Source organism: Chinchilla lanigera, unplaced genomic scaffold (assembly GCF_000276665.1).
Source record: "Chinchilla lanigera isolate Chin_1 unplaced genomic scaffold, ChiLan1.0 scaffold00069, whole genome shotgun sequence".
Lineage (NCBI taxonomy): Eukaryota > Metazoa > Chordata > Mammalia > Rodentia > Chinchillidae > Chinchilla > Chinchilla lanigera.
The window spans coordinates 4,222,379-4,247,071 of NW_004955470.1; the positions used below are offsets into that span (position 1 = coordinate 4,222,379).

The 24,693-nt window shown below is 58.1% G+C and overlaps 1 protein-coding gene and 1 long non-coding RNA gene across 5 annotated transcripts in view; one reads left to right on the plus strand and one right to left on the minus strand.

Annotated features, from left to right (window-relative positions):
* Positions 1 to 821, plus strand: part of LOC106150289 — a 3,067-nt gene extending 2,246 nt beyond the window's left edge. The window contains exon 2 of the long non-coding RNA XR_001237013.1: positions 388 to 821. This is a non-coding gene — a long non-coding RNA (uncharacterized LOC106150289). The remainder of the gene's footprint in view (positions 1 to 387) is intronic.
* A 4,156-nt stretch (positions 822 to 4,977) lies between these two features.
* The window catches only part of Fam178b (family with sequence similarity 178, member B), a 75,708-nt gene continuing 55,992 nt past the window's right edge, over positions 4,978 to 24,693 (minus strand). For 2 of the 4 annotated variants that reach the window (XM_005400687.2, XM_013522748.1), the window contains 4 exons: positions 20,095 to 20,220; positions 7,033 to 7,110; positions 6,649 to 6,801; positions 4,978 to 5,344 (listed from right to left, as the gene is read on the minus strand). In XM_005400687.2, coding sequence (XP_005400744.1) covers positions 5,312 to 5,344; positions 6,649 to 6,801; positions 7,033 to 7,110; positions 20,095 to 20,220 — 390 coding nt within the window. In that variant the 3' untranslated portion in view covers positions 4,978 to 5,311. Of the gene's footprint in view, positions 5,345 to 6,648; positions 6,802 to 7,032; positions 7,111 to 20,094; positions 20,221 to 21,652; positions 22,255 to 23,481; positions 23,558 to 24,693 lie in introns of those variants that run through there. The other 2 variants (XM_013522749.1, XM_005400688.2) reach the window with 2 other exon arrangements.

Below are 24,693 nucleotides of genomic sequence, written 5' to 3' on the forward strand. Positions count from 1 at the left end.
CGCGTCCCTCCCCGTGCCCGGCCACCCCGCGCTCGGGACTCGCGGGCTGCGCCACGGCCCCCGGGGAGGTGGTGGGGCGGGGGCGGGGCTCTGGGCAGTGCCACCCGGGAATCGGACTCACCTGGTCGCTCTGAAGTGTCCCCCGGAGACCTGAGGCGGGCCGGGCTCAGGAATAGGGCTCTGCAGCTCGCTATGCCCCACTTACAGGAACGGAGATGGGGGGCTCAGGACAGGAATTCGAGGCTTCTCTTGGGGCACTGACTTGGTCTCTTGGCCCCTAGTTCTGCCTCCTTTCTTGGTCCCAGAGGCCTTAGGCTGGAAGGAGCCTTGCAGGCCGGGGAGACCCCCAAGTCTCTGACAGTCGATTCCTTGTTTCTCCGGCTCCAGGCGGAGCCTGCCCCCAGGAAATGACTCCTCTGGTGCCACAGGCTGGCTGGTTAACAAGTGGCACGAGCCTGCTGTTCAGATGAAAGGGGCTGAGAGAGCCACGCTGCGATCGCCACCACCGCCACCTTCCGAACCCGCCAGCCTCCGCCCACAGCCTCTCCTAGAGTAACTTGGAGCCGGGGCCTGGGCGGTGCTGCCTGGCGAGCCCTGCTTCCGGCCAGCTGGTCCTTGGAGCCAGGCAGGTGGACAGAGGGACCGTAAGGAAGTCACCCACGGGCACCTGGAGCCAGATGCCACCCCCCGGCGGGAGGCAAAGGGGACTGGCGAGTATTGGAGGCCCTGAAGCTCCCGCGGTGACTTTAAGCCGGGGCAGTTCTGGAGAGCGCACTTCAGGCCCTGTCAGCAGATCTGGAGTATAAATCAGCGCGACAGCAGCTTTTGTTCTGGGTTAAAACTTGGCATCCAAAAAGTGGAGACCAAAAAAGCAGTGGAGATAATTGAGAAAAGCAGCCCAGTTGGGCTTTAGTAACAATCGGGTCTTTGCTGGTGCACATAAAGGCCCCTTCTCCCTCCCGGGCTGAGCCACATTGCCCGGCTTCTTTCCAGCAGGAACAAGGTTGTGGCCTTGGGAGATGCTGAGACAGGGGAAAGCAGATGACCATGGGGTGGGGTGGGTGGGGCAGCCTCCTGCTGTCCCTGCCAGGAATGAGAAGATGCAGGACCCCTGCCCTCACCAGGACCAGCCCCACATCCACTAAAGTAGGGGTGCATGGCTGGGCAGCTGCCCCCACATTCTTCCTTCCTAGTATTTTTTTTGTTTTTTTTTGAAACAGGGTTTCACTATGTAGCCCAGGCTGGCCTGGAACACACAGCGCTCCTCCTGCCTCAGCCTTCTGAGTGCTTGGATTATAGGGTTGCATCACCACACCTGGCCCCTATGGGTTAGGTTTTGCAACCTGCTTTTGCATTCTCTCATTCTATCCTTTAAAAAAAATTGATGTTCTTTCTCTCATTTATTTTATTAAGAAGATGAAGCAACTGGTTCAAATTCACATAGTCAACAAGGCAGAAATTTTAAACTAGGTTTTGGGCTGGCTGCAGTGGTACCCATCTGCGATCCCAGCATTTAGGAAGCTGAGGCAGGAGGACTGCCATGATTTTGAGGCCAACCTGGGCTACATAATGAGTTAAGGACAGCCTGAAGTGAACTACATAGTGAGACCCTATCTCAAAAACTAAATAATAATAGCAGTAGTAAACTAGGTCTTGAAGCTGGGTGCTGAGGTAGACAACTGCAGTCCTTGTTCGTTACTGGGGAAGCTGAGGCAAGAGAGTTGCTTTGTTACTTGCTTGAGTCTGTAAGTTTGAGCCCGGCCTGGGCAACATAGTGAAACCCCCATCTCCAGAATATTTTGAGCTTTGGGTTTTTTTGTTTGTTTATTTTTGTTTTTTTGAGACAGGGTTTCACCCTGTAGCCCAGGGTAGCTACAAACTCATGGCAATCCTCCTGCCTCAGCCTCTCAAGTGCTGGATCACAGGCATGTGCCACTACACCTGGCTCCAAAACATTTTTTTTTTTTTTTTTTTTTTTTTTTGAGACAGGGTCTCGCTATGCAGTTCAGGCTGGCCTTGAGCTCTTTGTAGCCCAGGCTGGTCTCAAACTCACAACGATCCTACCTCAGCCTCCTGAGTGCTGGGATTACAGACATGCACCACCACAATCCAAAACTTTTTAAAAGGTAAAATAAATAGACTCCCAATCTGTCTTTTCCATAAGCAGCCATTATATCCTGACAATAAGCCACTTCCTGTCTCCCTCACCCTCAACTGCCCCCAGCCTCTAGGGTGAGGTACACCAGAGAGAGACCTGAGCTCCCTGGCTTGCCTGCCCTCCAAGGTGGCCCCAGTGGAAAGTTTCAAAGACGGTTTGGTTTCACTGGCAGGGACAGGCTTTTTCTGTACCTCAGTGGCAGGAGTCAGGGTCCGCCAAGCCAACGGTGTGGGCAGAATGGAGCAGCCTGGGGGTTGCCCCCCACTCCTCCCCACCTCCTGCACTTCCTGCTCTGTGCTCTGTATTCCCCAGCCCAGGCCGTGGGTGGGCGGGCAAGGATAAGGTTGCCTTGCATGACGGTTTGTTCATGATTCATTCTTTTTAACTAAAAGGACAACCGGTAGAAAAATGATTCCTGGCTCTTCCAGGAAAAATGAAAAAATGACTGCCAGGCAGAGGGGGTACACACCTGTGATCCCAGCACACAAGAGGCTGAAGCAGGAGGATTACAAGTTTGAGGTCAGTTTGAGCTCCATAGTGAGCTCAAGGCTGGAAGTACATATCAAGACCCTGTCTCAAAAAACAGACAAAAATTACTACTAGAGGGCAGAGGCGCGTGGACTTGTCTGGCTTCCCTGGGGCTGCCTGGCACCTGCTATGGAGGGGACCCACCATCAGGTGTTGACAGATGCCCTGTTCGCCCCATTTTCTCAAATGCTGGTGGCCAAGTAGGAAAATGCAGAGATGCGCTACAGGCCTCCCGGAGAAGCCGGTCCTCGAGCCCTCCCGTCAGCCATGGGCTCGCTTGACCTACTCACCTGCCACTCTTGCCCGTGGCACCCTGGCAGGAGGGAGGGGACCCCACTGTGCACACTGGGGTCTCCAGTGATGGCCGCCTGATCTATTTCCAGAGCTGCTGTCCACCCACTGCTGGGAACATGGAAAAGCCTGGGCCACCCACCCTTTGGGGAGCTTTCTGAGAGCTGGGGACCCAGGCAGTGGGGACACAGGAAAAGCACTTCCTCTCTCTGTGTCCTGTTCGAGGGGAGTTATCGAAGCCACCCACCTGGACAGCCTTTCCCTTCCCACCCCGCTGGGCCACCAGCCACAAACAGAAGCAGGAAAACATCCGTCAGCACAGCCCCGGACGCTGCTGTTCCAGTGGCTTCCATCAGGATGTGCCCTGCCTGTCCCCAGGGCTTTGAGGGCCCAAGACCTGGACAGCAAGGGCTGAAACCACTGGTGGCGTCACTTGGGTCTCTCGGCCTGGAGGGGGAAGGGTCCCCAGCTGGTCCCAGAGAGGGCCCGTTACAGGCCCAGGAGACAGCATGCGCCCTTGGGTGACCCCACAGCGCACACCTCCGTTCAGGTTACAGCCAGGTCTCTGGAGGCTCCGAAGTGTCACCCACGCCTCCTGTCCTTGGTGTCTGTTTCTCTCTTGGGGATGAGCATGTTTGGGGAGCAAGGAGCCAGGCTGGGGCGAAGGGCTCCGGGTGTCTGCACCGAGGGACAGCTCATCCCCTTCTCTGAGCCAGCTAGGGGCAGCTTCAAGACCTGGAAACTCCCCGAGCAGCCTCTCGGGCCTCCCGGCTCGATCTCTGCCCCTGGCAGTAAGAACAAAGCAGGGAAATTTCAAAGGTGATTTCCAGGTTTCCAGAAGAAATTGAGTAATTTAAGATTAACTGTCGGGATGTACGTGTTGGTGTCAGACCAGGGGAGGCTGCAGGGATCGGGGTCCCCAGATCCAGCTGCAGCTGACCTGGTCCCTCTGGCCTGCAGTGGAACCCAGCCAAGAGGGCAAGGGATGCAGTCAGGGAGAGAAACCAGAACTCACAGCAGCCCTGCCCGGGAGTTCAAGCCACCCTGGCCCTGGAACGGTTTCTTCCACCTCTCATTTGGCAAATGAGGCAGAAAAGATGTCCAGTTCTGGACTCTGCCTGTGCTTGTGCCCTCTGAATAATAGATGCCCCTCACTCCTGGCATCCTAGGGACCTAGAAAGGGAGGCAACTGCACTGGTCACGTGCACGCAGGGCCATGGGCCTCAAGGTCCTTTTGCATAAAAGACAGCAAAGGCAGCTGGGTGTGGTGACACATATTTGTTATCCCAGCACTTGGGAGGCTGAAGCAGGAGGATCTCCAACAGGCCCTGCCTCCAAAAAAACAACAAAACAAAAATAAACAGCAAAAGCTGTGCACATCAGCCACGGGAAGCTCCAAGGTAGGCACCCAGGGTGGAGCAGAGGCGTAGGCACAGGCCACTTTGGCAGGGGGAAGCCTCTGCCACTTCTTAACTTCCTTGTACGCTCCCTGCAAAGCCCCATCCCAACCAAGAGTCAGGAGAGAACAGAGACCAGTGTGCTTTCAGGGTCAGAGGAGGGGCACACACCCAGGGGCTTCCCGGGTCACAGAGGGCCACGCAGTTCTCAAGGGCTTCTTGTGGGAGACACCTGGTACCCGTGAGGGATGGCGCCCACAGAACTGACCTGAGGCCAGGCTGAAGGAACCACTAGCAGGGTCTGGAATTGTCTGCCTGCTGTGGCGTTGATATCGGAGGTTGATAAATTAAATCAAGCATAATTACAGCCCGGATCCACCAGCTCACTGGGTAGTCTCCTCGGCAGGGGCGGGAGGGTCCCGGAAAATGTCCCGTCCCTGTTCCCGTGGTCTGACAGGGCCACAGGGTGAAGGTTCCTGCCTGGGTGTTACAGGGAGTCCCCGGGTGCTGGGAGCAACCGTTCAGGTGAGGATGTGCAGGCCCCGGGCACTGGGCTGGGCATGAGCCCTGGGGACAGGAACTGCAGGAAGTCTCCCACGCCACTGAGGCTGAAATCAGACTTTAATATGCACAAAGGAACCTCACATTCACAGCCGGGAGAGAGGAAAGGGGTGGGGGGGTGCGGCTGGGAGGATCGGGAGCCCCAGGAGCCAGTGCGCAGACAGAGGCCTTGGGGGAGCGGGAGCCCAGGGAGGACGTGGCAGGGCCCGGACAGCCCGGGCCAGGTGGGGGTGGGACAGCGGCACGGTGAGGTCCCCGCTTCCTCAAGCTGGTCACGTGTGGGTCTCCCTAGACTTCGCTCATTGCCTGCTGCAGCTTCCTGAGCCTGGTCGCTTCCGGCTTGAGTCAGGAGCCAGGGCTGGCCTGCCCTTGTCCCTCAGAGGTCCTTCCAGGGCCTGAAGTACTTGGCCTGTGGTGAGGACACAAACGGGCTGTGACGGTGGGGCCGGGGCTGCCCACTGCCCGAGGCCCGGATGTGCAGTGCCGCCACAGGCCTGCTCCGCGCCAGGCGCTGGGGGAGCGAGGCTGCGAAGGCTCTGGGCCGCGTGGCGCCAGGAGGGCTCTGCGGGGTCCCCATCCCTGGCCAGAGGGTGCTTTCTCCCCACACAGTCATGCTTCCCTGAAGAGACTGGTGTGATCCGGTCCCTGGGAGACCCAGCTGTGCTCCAGCTTTCCCAGGGACTTGCGAAATCTGAGCCCCAAGCCACAGCCTGCGGCCAGCATGTCAGCCCAAGTCAGGGGTTATGGGGCAAGGAGAAGAGGGGTGTAAGGAGGGGCACCCGGGAGCCCTTCAGCTGCGAGGCAGGGAGGGACATCCCCACAAGGGCTGGGGGCTCTGGCCCGGGACCTCAAGGAAGCCCTCAGGTGCTGCGGGCGGACTCGGGCGCCAGGAGGGAGGCTGCTTGCATTCCGGGTCAGGCTGGCTCTGGGCCCTGATTGTGACATTCGCTGGAGCTGTCTGTGTGACAGGTCACGCTATTTAACTTGGTTAGCTTGCTTTTCTGCACATGAGCTCCCACCATCAACTGCCTCACGACAGTTATGTGGGTGCATACAGAAACAGGTCTCATGTACACATTTTAGCTGGGCGTGGTTGTACATGACTTTAACCCCAGCACTCAGAAGGCTGAGGCAGGAGGATCCACTGGGTTCTTGCTGGTGAGTTAAAGGCTAGCCTGAACTATATAGTGAACTGTCCACAAAACAAAACAACTCAAGTTCACTAACTCGGGGTGTGGTAGTATTGGCCTGGAATCCTAGCACTTGGCAGGCTAACGCAGGAGGACTGCCAGGAGCTCAAGGGCAGCTTGGGCTACATAGTGAGTTCAAGGCCAGCTTGAACTACAGAGCAGAGACCCTGTTTCAAAAAAATTTAAAAAAAAATTTTTTGAGATGTGTTGCCACTGAGAGGGTCTGAGAAAATGTGAGAGATAGATAATGTTGCTCCAGAAATCAGAGGGGAGCCCAGCAGCCTGCAGTGCTCCTCCAAACCGAGTAGGAGGCCAGCCTGAGGTCTGCAGGACTCCCCATGGCCCTACCCTGGGCACTGGGTTCTTGCTAAGAATCCCAACACCCTTCCCAGGAACCGCCCCCCGCATCCACCCATCCTGGCCAGGAGTGCAGCAGCTGTCCCTAGGGGGTGGACATGCTGCTGGCTCTGGTCAGCCCACCCGATTATTTCCCTCACTGCCCAGGGATGGGGCTTCAGGGCACCTTGGGCTGGCAGTGGGCCAACAGCTCCTGCCAGCGGATGTAGGTCTGGGTGGCCAGGTCCTTGAGCCGGGTGCGGTGCATGGCTTGGGGGCTCTCCCGGATGTGGGTGTTGATGTGGCGGTCCAGCTGCATGCACAGCAGCTGCAGCTCACCCTGCCAGGCCAGGGCGGAGGCGGAGGTCAAAGGTGAGGGTGCTGAGCAGGCGAATCCCGCACCCCAGGGCAGGCAGAAGGGAGAACAGGTGTGTGCGTGTGAGAGAGAGACAGACTCTGATTGACAGCTCAGGAATAGGGACAACTGCTGGGCATGTGGGTGAGGACCCCCTGGGAACAGCTGTGGGACACAATGGCGGGTGTGGCCCCGCCGACCCTGTGGGACACTCACCCAGTGCTCCGGAGTGACGTCCTGACTGCTGACCACCACGCCAGCCAGGGTCAGGAGGCTGTGGCACAAGTAGCAGACCTAGGGAGGGCACAGAGACTGGCGTCCCTAACTTAGCCCTGCCTTGCCCGTCCAGCCCCGTGCTCTGGATTTTGTGGGGTGCAGCCCTGCCTGATGGCTGAACCCCTGGTTTGTGTCGCTGTGACAGATACTTGAGGTACATCAGCTCCGAAGAAAGAAGTGGATGCTGGGGTTCAAGGCTTCGGGACTTCAGTCCATGGTGAGCCGGCCCCAGTGTTTTGATCCTGGTACGTTGTGGCTGGTGGTAGGGGTCACGTGACAGAGCATGCCTGCTTCACTGCAGCCTCCCGGAAGCAGAGAGAGAGAGAGGAAGGGGTAGATTCCAACGTCTCCGTCCACGGCACCTCAGTGACCTAACTTCCTGCACAGGCTGATGACAGCATTTGCACATTTCTATGCCCTCACCACCAACTCCACTCTTTTTTTTTTCTCAGTACTGGGGATCAAACCCAGAGCCTTTGCACTGAGCTATATCCCCGGTCCTTTTTAAATTTTTTATTCTGAAACAGGGTCTTGCTAAATCACCAAGTTGCCCAAACTGGGATTGAACTTTTTTTTTTTTTGTCTTTTTGAGACAGGGTTTTGTTCTGCAGTTCAGGCTGGCCTTTGACTCACTTTTTAGCCCAAGCTGGCCTCAAACTTGCAGCAATCCTCCTGCCTCAGCCTCCTGAGTGCTGGGATTACAGGTGTGTACCACTATGGTCAGTTTGGGTTTGAACTTTTGATCCTCCTGACTCAGCCTCCTAGAGTGCTGGGATGACACCTAGGTGTGTATCCCACGAGACCTGGTGTCCACTCTCGTTCTTGCTACAGAAGCCTTGAGAGGTGAAAATAGGACAAAGGGCAATTCTGTCTGGTCAGAGAAGGGACTGAGCCCAGGGCACCCTGGGGCTCTGCTGGGTCCCCGTCAGTTACTGGACATTAGCTCCCTGTGCAGAGAAATGCGACGCAGGCAGCGTCCCAAGGGCAGCTGGGTCCTGGCATCTGAACTCCGGCAGCAGGCACAGGCCCCCACCCAGGGCTCCTCATGCCTGCTCCCTTTGGGCTCCTTAGCCGCAGATAAGGAGAGGGTGGGAGGGGCTCCGGGAGGCTCAGAACCAGGCCAGGCCCTGTGCTCACGTCCCCCCCATCGACCCTCATCCCTCTGGGAGGACCAGGTGGCATCCCAGGAACAGCAGCTGCCTCTCTGCGCCTCCCCCAGGAGCCTCTCTAGGACAGAATGACAGCCACTTCCAAAGGAACCGACTTGGCACCGTGAATATTTTAACCATTTTGCTCTTTTGCTGTGCTGGGGATTGAACGCAGGGCACTCTGCCGCTGAGCTACTTGCCCGACCTTTTTTGAAACAGGGTTTCACTAAGTTGCCTTGGCTGGGCTCAAACTGGAGATCTGCCTGCCTCAGCCTGCCAGAGTGCTGGGATCCCAGGAGTGTGCCATGACACCCAGCTCTCCTTGCACCTTTGTGCAGCAGGCCTTGAATCTGTGCTGTCCTTCGACTGAGACGCAACCTCCCCACTGGGAGGAAGGGAGCAGCTTCAGGAAGGCAAACACTTGGCCACTGACCCAGAACCAGTTCCCATAGACCAGAGGGAGAAAGGGCCTTCTAGGTTTTCCATTGCGGGGGGTGTGCATGATTAGGGGCTCAGCTTGAGGATCCGGGGAGGAAGTGACTCAGGTGAAGTGGGCTTTGAATACCAGTGGGATCTGGAGCGAATATGGCACTGTGGGGGCGGAGGTGTGCAGATGACAACACCAGACAGACAGGCCCTGAGCACTGGCACGGGGACGAGGCAGCCAGCGTGGTGGTGCATGCCTGTGTCCCAGCACTGGGAGGCTGAGGCAGGAGGATAACCACGAGTTTGAGACCAGCCTGGGGTACATAGCAGGACCCTATCCCAAACCAGCAAGCAAGCAAGCAAGCAAACAGAGGCCGGATGTGTCAGGGGACGGACCAGATGGTACCCACGAGGCTGGCCTTCCAGGGCCGGGCCACACCCGCACACGCCGTGCTCATCCCCTCTCTGAGCCATGCATGGTTTGCTCTTGGCATCAGAATACAGTGGAAGCTGCAGTTCCAGGGCACTGGATAAGACGCCCGCTGTGACTGCTAGGTGAGGCCAGTGGGGGCTGGGGGGTGCGGCCTCGGCCTTGGTGGGAAGCCCAGGGCCTCTTCACATGGAACAGGCTGATGCTGAGGGGGTAGAGAAAACCCCGAGGGCCGTGGAGCCGTGGGGTCGGGCACTGTAGGGGACACGCCGGGCAGGTGGGGGCAGCACCTCTCCCGCCTTTTGCTCCTGGACACCTCCCCCCTCCCGAGTCTCCAGTCCCCAAGGGTCCCCCAAGGGCTAGAAGGCTGAGGTCTTAGCACTGTGCTCTGCTGCGGAGTTTACCTTCCCTGAGGGGCCGGAGGGCCTGCAGAGCCGGGGGTGCCTGGGGCGTTTAACCCCCAGTGGGAATTTACGGAGGGGAAGAAAGCCAAGGATCTGGGATGTCTGATCTGTCACTCGGGTTTCATAACTTGGTTCGTATACTGATTCCCATAGTTGAAGCTGCAGGGAAAATCCCAGGAAACTATTCTGCGCATGAGTGTGTGTGTGTGTGTGTGTGTGTGTGTGTGTGTGAGAGAGAGAGAGAGAGAGAGAGAGAGAGAGAGAGAGAGAGAGAGAGAGAGGTCCAAAGGAAAAGCCCTGTAAACCACATTTTATAGAGCGACTTCCTCCAAAGGAAAGAAACAAACTGGCCAAGCGCTGGGGTTGGTGTATGTCCCACTATCCCATCTGGGGCTCTCCCTGGCACTGGGCCTAAGGAGGGGTACTGGGGGTCAGACCAGAAGTCCTGGCCAAAGCTGGGGTCCACAGTGGTGCTTTTGAAAAAAACAAAACAGCATGGTGACACACACCTGTGATCTCAGCACTACGGAGGCTGAGGCAGGAGGATTGCCATGATTTGGAGGCCGGCCTGGGCTACAGAGTAACTTCCAGGCCAGGCAGGACTACATCGTGAGACCCTATCCAAAACATAAAACAAAACCCTGTTTCAGGTTAAGGATGTAGCTCAGAGGCAGAGTACTTGCCTAGCACTCAAAGGGCCCTGGGTTCCACTCCCGGCAATGCAACCAAAAAACAAAACCAGTTTCCTTGCGGACACCCCAGCCCCCAGGTCCTCTCACTTCCAAGATCCTGGCTTCCTGACAGCGCTCCTTGCACAAAGGTCAGAGAAGAACGTCAGCACGAAGCATGGCCTCTGGGGTATGGGGAAGCAGAACCTGAGTCTTCCTCCTCTTAAAATGCCCCTGGGCAGCCAGGTGTGGCAGCACACGCCTGTAGTGCCAGCACTCAGGAGGCTGAGGCAGGAAGACCTTGAGTTTGAGGCCACACAGCAAAAGCCTATTTAAAAAAAATAAAAACAAATCAAATGTCACTTCAGGGGACAGGAGGCCAGCCAAGGCACAGCGCGGGTGTGGAGGGCTAGCAAGGGGGCCACCGCTTGGGACGCTGAGTAAACAGCAGCTGCACGCCAGCTTCCTGCTCTGTCAATTTCTGAGTTCAGCAAGCCTGCTCCTGTCCTGGCTGGCACCTTAGACAGCATCTCCCTTTTCTTCTTCTTCTTCTTTTTCTTTTTTTAAATTTTGAGACAGGAGCTCACTGTGTAGGTCAGGCTGGACTCGAACTCACAATGTAGCCCAGGCTGGCCTAGGACACTCAGTGATTGTCTTGCCTTGGTTTCCTAAGTGCTGGGGTGACAGGCGTGCGCCACCACGCCTGGCCATTTTCCCTTTCAAGAAGCAGGAAAGGGCGGCCAGGGCATGGCCGGCGTGAGTGAGGCCATGGGCGCCCCCTGCCTACATGCCCACTCTACCCACTTCCTCTTCTGCTGGGGAAACAGCCAGCCTAGGGGAAGCCCCTCCAGCGCCTCCCACCTGCTGGGGACTCAGGCTGGCCGCGACAGGAAACAGGACCAGGAAATCTCCCAATGATGCAGAGCGCCAGAGCGCTCGGGTGAGGTGCTGGACGTGCCTGGACCCGGCGGGACAAGATGGGGCCTTGCCGTCCCCTCCGCGCCTCCAGCAGGGCCTGGCCCCTCCCTAAGGGTGGTGGGGGGCTCTTCCCAGCTGCTGTGGGCGTCCCATTCCCGGCTGCAGAGCCTCGCAGCCCTGGGGGAGGGTGGTGAGGTCGGGAGACAGTGGGCGGCCCGCAGGCCTGGCACCGCCCCTGAATCCTGACCCCAGGAAGCCTGGTTTTGTCATAAGAAGAAAGGGAAACTGGGGCGTGTGGGGCTGCACTTCCCGGGAACTGCACCCTCCAGGAAATTCCCTCCAGTTAGTGCCAAGGGAGCTGGCCGGACACTGACCCTGCAGAAGCACAAAGCAGGAGGCGCCCAGGAAGCTCGGGCTGGAACAGGATGGTTTCTTGCACCTCAGGTCCGATCAAGGATGCAGTCTTCAAAGCCAGCCCTTCTCTGCCCAGAGACTGCCAGGCAGGCGAGAGCGCAGGGCTTGCTGTTGTTGCTGTTTTGAGGCAGGATTTATGTAGCCTAGGCAGGCCTCAAACTCACAGCAATCCTTCTGCCTCAGCCTCCTAAGTGCTGGAATGACAAGCGTGTGCCTGGCAACACGGCAGGGTCTTGCCAGGGACAAGAGGACCCTGCACGTGAGAGCGGGTCCAGCCAGGCTCTGGGGCAGTGCTAGGGTTGGGGAAGAACCGAGGGAGACCCACAGGCAGGTGCGGCGGCACACACCTGTCACCCCAGCACTTAGGAGGCTGAGGCTGGGGGATCGCTGAGAGTCCAAGGCCAACCAGGGCCACATAATGAGTTTAAAGCCAGTCTGCATTACGTAAAGAGACCCTGACTCAAAAAATTAATTTTGAGACAGGATCTTGCTAAATTACCCAGGCTGGCCTCTAACTTTCCAGCTTGAGATCATCCTGCCTCAGCTTCCCTAGCAGCTGGGATTACAGGTGTGCGCCACTGTGCCTAGCATTACTTTCCTCTCTCTTTCTCTCTTTTTTTCTGTCTTCTTGAAACAGGGTCTCGCTATGCAGTTCAGACTGGCCTTGAGCTCACTTTTCAGGCTGGTCTCAAACTCGCAACGATACTCCTGCCTCAGCCTCCTGAGCGCTGGGATTATAGGCGTGTGCCACCACGCCCGGCTCCTCTCTTATTAACTATAAACTTAAGGTACCATTTCAGAGCATCCTGATCTAGTACAGCATATGGAGAGAGCTCAGGGGCCCTCACTTTTCAGCAGCAGTGGCCGCCGAGGCTTGGAGAGATCCCTGATGTGCAGGACTTTGTGTCCAGGCAGAGCAGATGTGTGGGTGGCCACCCCTCGGTAGGATAGGCTCCCTGTGCACATGTGCATGTGTGTGTTCACGCACGGCTGTATATGCGTGTGCACATGAGCATGTGTGATCTCTACAGGGGATGGATGCTACAGACATCTTCACAGAGCAAACCTCTGCACACCACAGCCTGGACCCGTGGGCAGGACAGAGCTGGGACCGTGCCCCAGGGCAGGCCTAGGCCGAGCAAGCAGCAACACTGATCATTAGTGTGAGTAACGCCCAGGTCAGGCTACTGGCAGGCCCCAAGCCAGAAGCCACAGCCTGGGAGCCAGGCTTGTCTGGCTGGCAAGACCCAGGGACACAAGTTCAGAGGACACCTATGGCTCCGGGCACTCCTGTGCAGGAGCACAGCACCTGCTCCAGTCGCCGCTGCCCTCCCTTTGCTGTCCCACCTCCCTTGTCCAGGCAGCCCCCACGCATTCCAAGGTCGCACCCTCCGACCTGGGCCTTGGCAGGCACCAGAACAGCAAGGGAGGGCTGCATCCAAAGTCCTGCTCTGAAGGACAGCTGACTTTGGAAGTGACTGCCTGGGACAGGTCATCGGTTGCGCGTCCTCGAAAGAAGGGAAATGACGAGGACACGTGAGCAGTGGCTAGGAAATGAAGCCCAGGGTCCCTGAAGACAGAGGGTTGGGAGGCCAGAGACAGACGTCACAGGCAAGGCCTGTCGTCTGACGCAGTGCTCTCAGGGAAAGTGGGTGTGTGGGCGTGGCCTAACACAGAGCAGGGATGAGGCCGCTTGGGGTGACGAAGGCCAAGCTGGTAGCATCTGGACAGGAACAGGACTTCCGCTCAGCTGCTGGGAACAGGCTCTGCACGGAGCCCTCTCAGCACCCCAGCTGGGCAGAATGGGGAGGTCTCTTCCCAGGCGGCGGGCGGCCAAGGCGTCCACCCCGGACTTCCTCAGAACTCACCTGCTGTCCTGCTTCCCAGAGCTGTCAGAGACCCCAGGTCCCCTCCCAGAGGGATTCTTGCTCTCTATTTTCCTTTTGGAGGCACTGAGGATTGAACCCAGGGCCTTTGCACAGAGCTATATCCCGAGCCCTTTTTATTTTTTATTTTGAAACAGGGTTTCACTAAGCTGCTAAACTGCCTGGGCTGGGCTCAAATGTGTGATCCTCCTGCCTCAACTTCCCAGAGTGCTGGGATGACAGGCGTGCACTGCTGCACCCAGCTTGGGATTCTGTTTTTTTTTTTTTTTACTTATTTTGTGGTGCTGGGGATTGAACCCAGGGCCTTGTGTGGGCAAGGCAAGAATTCTACTGCTGAGCCACATCCCAGGCCCGGGATTGTTTTAAAGTCTATCCTGACCTTGATGTTGGATGCTGAGCAGCTCCTGGTGCCAGGAGCAGGGTGGGAGCCAGAGGCGGGGTGGGAAAGACAGGGGAAGGGACAAAAGCAGGAGGATGGACCCTGCAGTCCGGCCTGCCCCTGTGCCTGGAGGAAAACTCTCTGGATCCCACCAGGCGCCCTCCCCCTCTGGCCTCCTCTGGCAGTGAAGACTGGGGAGACACTGGTGGGGGGGCAGCGGGACTACAGACTCTGAGTCCAGGGGTCAGGACCAGTAGACCCAGCTCCTGCAGGGGCCTGGACAGCAGAGGACTCTGGGCAGACGCGCACATTGGTACGCGGATGCCGACACGGGTGGACACGGGGTTGCACGAGGGAGCAGCTGATCCCCAGGCTTTCACAGAGTAGTGGTTTCCTCCAAGGCTGACGCTTCCTCCTTTCCTCCCACCCTCCCTCCCTCGCTGTTTTCCCCAAGATTTTGCTGCTTCCTGCTCTTCATGTTGCAGGACAACTGTGCTTCTCCAGAGGCGGCAGGACGCAGGTGGCACTAGAACTGTGATCCTTATCCCAGCACTCAGAAGGCCGAGGCAGGAGGATACCTGTGAGTCTGAGACCAGCCTGGGCTACATAGCAAGACCCTCTCTCAACTCTCCCTCAATAAAAAGAAGCTGATGGGTGATTTGCCAGGCAGAGAGACCCCACGGGGTTCCCAGAGCGCTGGGCATGGCTGGGGTGAGACAGAGAGCTGGTGCCTGAGCGAAAGCTGCCCAAAGGCCCCAGCCGCCCTTGGGTGACCCCGTCACCCCAGGCCCCGCTCCCACGTGTGCAGAGAAGCCTGGCTCCGGGCCCCAGCAGAGAGGGACGCTTGCTTTTGAGGTTTGTGTCAGAGACACCCACGCTCCTGATGTTGGAGGAAGTAAGACAGCAGCGACCACAGGAGAGCAGGGCAGGGACTCAGGGGTTCCGAATGTCTACTTTCTGTTCCCCAAACTGGGCAGTCTCCTCCCAGGGCCCCTAGCCTTGGCCTGACGCAGGTCCCCAGCCTGATGGGGCAGGGCTGTCCCCATGGCTAAGTGGGGGTCAGGAGGGAAAGGACAGGCGCTTCCCGGGGGTGAGGGAGCTCCAGGCTGCTCTCATCTTGGAGGTGACAGGGCAAGGGGAGACACACGTCCTCTTGCTGGGTCTTCCTGGGTCGCGAGTGCAAGCCGGGGCGGCAGCCTCTCCCGCCGCAGCCTCCCACAAGGGCGGCTCTTGGCGGGCTTGCCCCGCAGGCACGGGCCGGCAGCTGTGGCCTGCAATTGCAGCAGCTTGAGCAAAAGCAGCAAAACTTGTTAGCCAACTCTCTTGACACACAGTGCACACAAGGCTTACGGGAGATGCGCAGCACGCATTCACGCACAAGCACACACGGCCACGCCCTCCGCAGGGCTGGGTGCCTACGGAGTCTGCGCAGCCAGGCGGGACTTGGCCGGCATTGCCCACGCTCAGGAGCGTGCACCCCATAAAACCACCTCTTCACAAATACACTTCCCCATAAACAGGTGTCCACAGGCCTCGGGCACGGAGCCAGGACCTTATGAGGGATGTGCCCAGGGAAGCCCCAAAGCTACCTATGTGCAGCCCAGGCTTGGCTGATGGTCACAGATGGGCGACCCCCTGATAAGCCCACCTGACATCCACAGGAGACATCAGGGTAAAAAAGGGAATAAAAAATTCCCATCAATACAGCACATGGACTGGGGGTGGAGTTCAGCAGCAGACTGAGTGCTTAGCATGCTCAAGGCCCTGGCATTGATCTCTGCACCAAAACAATGAAAATAAAAACTACACATATACAAGTGTTTGTGTGTGTATACATATGCGCAAGCACAGAATATACATGTATATGTACACACACAGGCATGCAACAGGCACCCAGACAGAGCAAAAACCAACAGTTAAGTGAGGCAAACAGAGGCAAGGCATGGGACAGCAGGCCTCATAAGACCGAAACATCAACCACCTCAATGTAAGTGAGAGGCCAGGACCAACATGGGACAGAACACAACTAGACCAACACACGGCCACATACAATTTACACTGTCAGCTGAAAGGAAGTGAGATACCCAGGACATACTCCTTCTGGGCTGAGGGGGCTGAGCTGATAGCCAGGGGACTCAGAGGTGAAATGAGTGGAGTGAGCCAGGCACAGCGGTGTATGTCTGTAATCCCAGTTACTCAAGAGGCTGAGGCAGGAGGATCACTGTTCAAGGCTGGCCTGGGCTAGTGAGTTCAAGGTCAGCCTGGACTACACAGGGAGACCCTATCTCAAAACAAACAAATAAGAAAATTAATGAGAAGGCTCGGGCTGTAGTGCAGCACAAGGTTCCAGGTTCAATGCCCAGTACTACCAAAGAGATTAAAAAGTTTCTGGAGTTAAATTATGTAACCATCACGTGCAGGAGGCCAAGGGGAAAGTGACACACACACAGGCCGGGAAAGGCAGTGGCTCTTGCAGAAGGCGGCTGGACTCAAGGGAAGCGCCGGGGGCCCAGGCTTCAGCGCACTGGGCTCCTCTCTGCAGGTGTCCTCTCCCACCTGGCTCTCCCCGGCTGTGCCAGACGCCAAGCGTCCTCCCAAGCAGATGTTTATCTTCTCTGCGTGTGCCCAGCTCTGGCTAGGCCAGCCCCCTGCACCATCATCAACCGCTGAGGGGTCCTGCCTGCCCTCCTTCGCTCCCGCCCTCCCTCCCTTCCTCTCTTCCTTCCCTGTTTTGAGCTGGGTTCCAACTCCAGCCTCAGCCTCCCTCCTTGGCTGGGACTCCAGGGCATGCCGGTGCACGCACCCAGCTGGCTCAGCACTTTAAAATGCTACAAGTGCTCTAATCAGCTTCCGAGGAAGCAGGATTCCCTGGAATCTCTTATCTTCCACACAAGCTCTGCAGTGCTTTGCTGGGTGATTTTGACCCAGCTGGGGACAGCCGGCTTGGGGAGGGCCCCACCTGCCCCTGCCTGCCCCAGCCCCCCGGCAGCCCTGCTGCTCCCCGCCCCCACACGGAGCCTGAGCTAGCGCAGTTGCCTCTTTTGTTCAAGGACTTGGTGGTTAGCTTTCCCAGGCAGGCACTTCCTAACTTATAATTACCAACAATGCCCTGTGTTTGGTTCCCCTGACATACAGGTAATGCTTCCGAAGTCCAGGGCTCCAGCAGGAGCCTGCACCAGACACTCTTGTGGTCTTAATGATACAAGGACCTTACAAGACCAGGGGGCTGCAGAGGAAGGATCGTTTCCAGAAGCGGGGCAGGAGGACAGATGGCCAGAATGGGCTGAAGAAAGCAGAGAGAGGAGAGGACACTTCTCCTATCCATCCAGCCACCCATCTATCCACCCATCCATCCATCTACCCACCCATCCATCCATCCATCCGTCCACCCATCCATCCACCCATTCATCCATCCAACTATTCATCCATTCATCCATCCACTCATCTATCCATCCATCCATCCATCCATCCATCCATCCATTTATCCATCCATCCATCCATCCATCTACCCACCCATCCATCCATCTATTCATCCATTCATTCATCCACTCATCTACCCACCCATCCATCCATCCATCTACCCATCCATCTGCCCATTCATCCATCCAACTATTCATCCATTCATCCATCCACTCATCTATCCATCCATCCATCCATCCATCCATCCATTTATCCATCCATCCATGCATCCATCTATCCATCCACCCACACATCCATCCATCTACCCACCCATCCATCCATCTATTCATCCATTCATTCATCCACTCATCTATCCATCCATCCATCCATTTATCCATCCATCCATCCATCCATCCATCCATCCATCCATCCATCCACCCACCCACCCACCAATCCATCCATCTATTCACCCATCCATCCATCTACCCACCTATCCATCCATCCGGCCGGCCGTCCACCCATCCACCCATCCATCCATCTATTCATCCATCCATCCACCCACTCATCTATCCATCCATTCATCCATTTATCCATCCATCCATCCGTCCGTCCGTCTGTCTATCCATCCACCCACCAATCCATCCATCTATTCACCTATCCATCCACCCACCCATCCATACATCCATATGTCCACCCATCTATCCATTGGCAAGAGCAGAATGCAGGGCAGGGGATATAGCTCAGTGGCACAAGTGCCTGCCTGGCAACTGTGAGGTCTTGAGTTCAATTCCCCGTACCAAAAAAAAAAAAAAAAAAGAAAAAGAAGAGTAGAATGCAAAGCTGAGGGGCACAGCTGTGCCTGTGGCCCAGTGACAGCTAGATAAGGGACGCAGGCAAAGAGACCCCGAGTGAGCCTTGGGCCTCTTCCTAGAGGGAGGGAGGAGGCTGGGCCAGCTCCCGCAGCAGAGAGAAGTGGTGGGGAGACCGAGACAGGGAGAACACGCGGGAGGACAGGAGTGTTTATTTGCAGGGCTGGAAGAGAGCTGTGACCCATAGTTTGGGGCAGGAAATCTCCCAGACAGGAGGGAGCTGGGCTGGGGGATGGGCAGGCCGCTCAGAATGGCAGCCCCCGGGGCTGGAAAAACAGCCATTTTCTTTACACTAGGTCACCTCAGGCTGAGCTGGCTCTGGCCTCAGTTTCCCCAAGGTGCTCAAGAAGCAAAAAACAAAACAAAAAAAGAAAGACTTTGAGCTCCAGGGATGAAAGGCTCAGCCCCAGCCAGACCACCGCTCCCTATAAAACAGGCCAGTGACGCCACGGCTCCTTTGGCTGCTGAGTCGCCCGGCATCTTTGAAGATGAAACGTGCTCAGGCCTAACGAGGAGTCAGCTGGCCAAGGCAGAAGCGGGGGCCCCCTCACCTGCTCCCCAGCCCCGCCCAGCCCCACTGCCGCAGCCCTGCATGTGCCTCTGCTCCACCTCCCTGACGGCGAGCCCAGGTCTCGGGCCGCCTCGGCTTCTCCTGACCCCCAGGAAGCGTGTGCTTTGGATTTCAGCTGCTCTGCAAAGACACGCTCGCCCCTTGGAGCTTCTAGGCCCGATGGGTCATTTCCCACATGGCAGCTGACCGGAGAGGGAATCTCACAGCTTCCCCGGCCGACTCTGCCCCCAGCCCCCGCCCGCCACTGAGGCTGCAGCTGCCTCCTCCGAGCCTCCCGTCAGCAGCCTCCACAGTCTCCTGCTTCCCAGGGAAAACCACCTGGCACAGGTGAAGGGGCACGGAGCCGGCTCGCACTCTCCCCGGAGGCCGGGCCTCGTAAACGCGGTAATATTAGCCCGGCGGAAAGATAGCCGGCCTGGTGCTCCGCAAGGGGCACGTGCACCTGGGGGCGATGGCAGCGTCTTAATGGCTCCTTTGTGTTCATTAAGTAATTAGTTCCTTTATCTGATTTGCGGAGCAGTGCCCAAAGGCTGGACTTCTACATCACCAAGTCCAACCTGCGAGCTGGCTTTTGGAATTTAGGAAGATGTCTATCTTCCCCCATTCACGTCTCCTGGCACAGGGGAGCCCCTGAAGACCTGTCCCCTACGGCCCACGGAGCTGGGCCCTCAGTGCCCTCGGGTGAAGCCCCTGTACCTGCCATTCATCCCGGAGACCTCCCTGTTCCGGCCCTGGGCTGCCTCACTGCCCTGACTTCTGCTAGAGCTTGGCTTGCAGAAAAGCTGGGCAAGGTCTAGAAAGTCAATTAGGAAGGGGAGGGCAAGAACTGAGCCTTGTAGCAGTCACCGGACGCGAACAGGGAGGTCAGTCCCAGATGTGCCCCTCAAAAAGGAAAACAAGGACACCTGTCACAACTAGACAGTCCCTGTATTCGTTCATTCTTTCTTTTCAGTTTTTTGAGGCTTGCTGTGTAGTTCACGCTGCCCTTGAACTCACTATGTAGTCCAGGCTGGCCTTGAATGCACAGCAATCCTCCTGCCTCAGCCTCCTGAGGGCAGGATAACAGGCGTGCGCCACCCCACCTGGCCCCTGCACCTCTCTTAAACATGCTTCCACCCTCCCCAAGCCCAGCACTTCAGCCCACCCCCAAACTGTGCTGTAAGGCCAGCTGGGTGCCTCTCCGCTAGCCAAGGGTGCCGAGGACACGGGCGTGAGCCTTGCGGCCCCTCCGCCTGACACCTGTGCGCACGGCCTCACCTGCGGCTGTGTGCTCTGAGGGCCAGGCACTAATTGTGGGCTTTGGGGAGATGATGAGCACCTCCTCCCAGCACAGCCGCCTGCTGGGCTCTGTCCCAGCGCAGCCGGTTCTGACGGTTCTGACGACCGGCAGCTACAGGCCCAGGGCCGCGCGCTGCACACTGCCCTGCCCTCCCCCCGCCACGAGCTTGGCGGTGGCACGGCTGGCAGGGCCCGCTGGCGCGGGTGCTCACCTTGTGGTCCAGCTCGGCGCTGGCCTTGGGCCACTGCTCCTGGCAGGGTGTGGAGGGCTGGAAGCCCAGGTGCTGCCTGAGGGCTGATGGTTTCATGAGACCCAGGAGCCGGCTGAGCAAGGACAGCTGGGGAGAGAAGAGAGGCTGTCACTCACGCGGCGGCAGCTGCACAAGGGTGCAGGTGTCTAAGGACACCAGAGCGCCAGCTTCCAGGGCGCGAGTCCACCTGCTGCATGGTTGCTGCGTGTCCTCCGACCCTGAGTATTTGACGGTATAGGACAGGCCACACATTCTCCCCAGAGAGCAGGGTCTCCCAGGGTCTCTGTCTGTCTGTCTGTCTGTCTCCCTCTCAGACGTACACACACACACACACACACACACACACACACACACACACACACACAACACAGGGCCTGGCAGCACTAAGTCCCCCTGAACAAGGTGAACTAAAAAGACCTAAAGCTGGTCATGGTGAGCACACCTGTAATATCAGCACTTGGGAGGCTGAGGCGGGAGGACTTCTGTGAATTCCAGGAACCTGAACTACATAGCGAGACCCTATCTCAAAAACCATAAAAAAAGAAAAAGAAAAAGCTTCTAAGGCCTAAGTGTTAACCCACTTTTTGGAGAACGAGAGGCAGAGGAAGGCCCCCCGCCACTGATCAGATCCTGCCTACCACAGCCGCTCCTCCTCTGAGACCCGCACTTGCTGTGTCCCTCTCTGTTCACTGAACTTGTCACCGTGGCATGCAAAACACGCAGGATGAGGAAAGACTGTATCCCAGGCCCCAGCGGTCCATCACCAGGGCAACCGTCACGGTCAGCACTGTTCTGCCTGCTCATCTGCCCTTCCCTCTATCCTCGACACACCCTTCCCTACCTCAGACTGGGTTGTTGTTTGTTTTTAAGTAGGGTCCTTGCTAGGCAGCCCAGGCTGGCCTAGAAGTCACATCGATCCTCCTGCCCCAGCCTCCCACGTGCTGGATGACAGGTGTGTGCCACCACTCCCGGCTCCAGCAAATTCAAACATTGGTTCATTTTGCCTGTTGACTGCATAATAGAAAACGAGGGGTTTGTACCCCTCAAATCACAGTGCCAGTTCTTCCCCAGAATTCATTACTCTTCCACAGGTGGGGTTGGTTTGCTCTGACCACCTCAAATACGTCCTCACCCAGCCCCTCTGTTCAGACGGGAGTCCCCACGAGGCTCCCACGCACACTGGGACGATGTGACACTTAACCCACTCAGCGCTCTGTCTCCCGTGTAGGTGAGGCTTTTTGTGGTGCTGGGGATTGAACCGAAGGCTTTTCAAATGCTAAGCTCTCGTCTTTGAGCTATATCCCAAGCCCTTGAATTTTAATTATTTTATGCACGTATTTATGTATATAGATGTCTGTCTGTCTGTATTTATTTATTGAGATGGGGTCTTGCTAAATCACAAAGTTGCCTAGGTTGGGTTCAAACTTGCAATCTTCCTGCCTCAGCCTTCCAGACTGCTGGCACGACAGGCATGCACCACCACACCCAGCCCCATTTAGTGTCTGAAGAAAGGGCTCACCCTTTCAACCGGCTTGCATGTCTCCAGGGGGGAATGTGTGCTCCATTTACACGTGCCTGCAGCAGACCCTCTTCGCGGCCACAGCTGTGCAGCAGGCATGCGCAGCCTGGCAGAGCCGCTGTGCTGCTGAGGTGTGGCTGGGCAGAAGCAGGCAGGCTCCAGGTCCCCCCACCCACTCCGAGCTCCATGTAGCCCTGGGGCAAGGAGGTGCAGGTCAAAGGGCCAGAGCCAGGGTGGCTCCCAGGGCACCGGCTGCTTAGATCTGGCAGGTGCGGTGTGGCCACGGGTGAGGGGCCAGAACCCCCAGCCCCTCTCCGCTTGGGCCCGGCCCTGCCGCACACCTGGCTTCCTGGGGTGACTCACCCATGCCACCTGCTTGCCACCTCGGCCTGTCGTGGCTTCGGCAGCCCACAGGAGCAGCTGGGCTGGGGGCTGTGAGTCAGGCTGGCCTCAGCTCCTGAGGGAGAGGGCCAAGGCTCCCCTGCCTGGTGCGTGACCGCTTTGGAAGGGGAGAGGGGGTCACAGGCAGGAGGAGTGCTGCTCTGGGCCAGGAGCCGCTGCCTTGGGGCTGCAGGCCTTGCGCAGGCGGGCAGGGTTTCCAAAACGGCGCGGCCTGCTCCGCGCACAGCTGTGCAAGCACTGGCGGCCCGGCCCACACCCTGCCGCGCCTCACCCTCCCTGCTTTGGAGCTCGGGGCGGGGAGAGCACAGGACAGCGGCCTGCTTGCTCACGTCTGTGTTTCCCTCGGTCTGTGAAAACAGCTCAGCAAGTTGCCTGCCTGAGACCTGATTGCTAATTTCCTTTCGGAATTTCTGGTCAGACCCCGGGGCTCTCCAGAAAAAGGGGTGCACTCGGGGTGCTGCATGGACCCCTGCAGGGGGCCCCAGCCCCTCAGGTTCCAGCCCTTCCCTCCCCAGCCCGGGGGGCCGCTTCTGCAGATCCTCCTCCACCCTGCAGCCCCTGCCCAGAGCCAGCGGACTGTGGCCTACGGAGGGGCCTAGAGGCGGAAGGTGGGACCCGGCAGAAAGCGCTGCGCAGGAGGCCGTGGAGGCCAGCGCAGAGCGAGGCTGCAGGTGTGCAGCGGGAGGCAGCTCCCTGCTGTGGTCCAGGGCCGGACTCTAAACTCAGCTCTGCTGCTTCCCTGCTGTGTGGCCCTGGGAGATTGCGTTTACTTTCCCCATCTACAAAACATGAATGAGAGCTGGGTGTGGTGGCGCACGTGTCATCTCAGCACTCAGGAGGCTGAGGCAGAAGAAGCCCTGTGACTTCTAAGCCAGCTTGAGCTACACAGTGAGTTGTTTTTTTTTTTTTTTTTTTACACAGCGAGTTTTAAGGCCAGCCTGGACTACACAGCAATATCTTGTCTAAAACAAACAAAAAGAATAAATAAGCCATCGATGAGAAGGACAGTCCCCATCACCTCCGGGGGCTGCAAGGGACTGCACGGAGTCCATGCTGGGTTGAGGGGACAGGTGGCCCCAAGAGGCTGTGTGCGGGGTGGGAGGCATGCCGGGGAGCTGGAGATGGGGTGCTGGCTGGCGTGGGCAGCTGCGGGGCCTTTGAAGCCCACGTGTGGGGAGACCGCCCGACAGGCCAGACTGGAAAGGGCAGTGCCGGGCAGCCGGAGACGGGCACCCGAGTGGGCAGGCGTGGCAGAGTGGCCGGGCTTGCAGCAGAGAATGGAGCAGGGCCAGGACAGGTCCCTGCCGGCCCTGCCTACCCTGCAGCTGCAGGGCACGACGCACCCTCCAGACCTGGCCCTGGCACCTCTGCAAGCTGCCCGCTGTGCTCGGGAGGGTGAGTCACCGAGGCCACAGCCGCTTGCTCACCTCCCGCCGAGGTCGTCTGGTGCCATCTCCCAGGAGTCTGGCGGCGCCCGGGCCCGAGACAGAGCCTGGCACATGCAGCTCAGCCAGGGCCCAAGGGGCAGATGGCGCTGTGGGCGCAGGCAGGTGGGCGGGTGGGCACGGCCCCGCCCCCGTGCCGCCTGGGGCGCCCTCTCTGTGTGCGCAGGCTCCTCCCCCACAAGGCAGTGAAGCAAAGCCCAGGCCTTGAGGTGGCCCTGGCTTCCCGGCCACTCCGCCCTGGCCCTGCCCACTTCTGCTTCCACCGTGCTTTCTGCGGGGCCCAGGACCCCTCTAGCCAAGCTTCTCCCTTCCCACCAGGGTGCACCCCAGGCCTGGGACCCACGTGATGGGCACCCGCTGTACCCTGGCTGCTCCTGCCCTGCCACATGGCACCCTCAGCCCCCCAACCCTTCTGGGCGGTGACCGTAGCCCGGCCACTCTGCCCCGCCCTCTCCCTGCACCCCAAGCCCCCACCTCATGTTTCTTAACCCCCCGAGGCCCTGGCCTTTCTGGTGGGTGCCAGGCTCTGTGCTGGGCACCACGGGGCAGTGGTGGCAGAGCCTGGGACCCTCTGTCTTCAGGCTGCCTCTGCTCAGGGGCGCAAATGGGCAGGAGACACTGAGAAGAGGTCGGGAGTCCCACAGCACGGACAGGCAGACGGCGCGGGGCACTTTGGTGGCCAGGCCAGGTGGCCTCTTGGAGGAGGCAGGAACGCCCTCCTTGCCATCTGCTCCAGGGCTCTCAGGCAGTGGCCTGGGACCCACATCAGAGCTCCTGAGCAGGCAGAGGAATGGGGGAGACAAGTGACCCCTGCTGTCCCCGGGGGACACCAGCATGGAGGTGCTGTCATTTAGTAATATTTATTTCAAACCCAGGTATGGTGGTGCACACCTATGATCCCCACTGGGGAGGCTGAGGCAGGAGGACTGGTGAGAGTTCCAGGCCAGCTGGGGCTACACAGCAAGGCCCTGTCTTAACCACCCTGCCCCAAATAGTATTTGTTCCCCTCTATTGTTCTTTCACCTATACAAATGTCCTAGCCAGAGGCTGGGAGTGCGCAGGGATGGAAGTTAGTGTTTAACGGGGACAGGGAAGATGGAAAGGCCCTGCCAATGGACGGTGCTGACAGCTGCATGGTCAACACAGGAAATACAACTGAAGCATGGATGCTTCCACTGGATAAAGCAGTAAGGA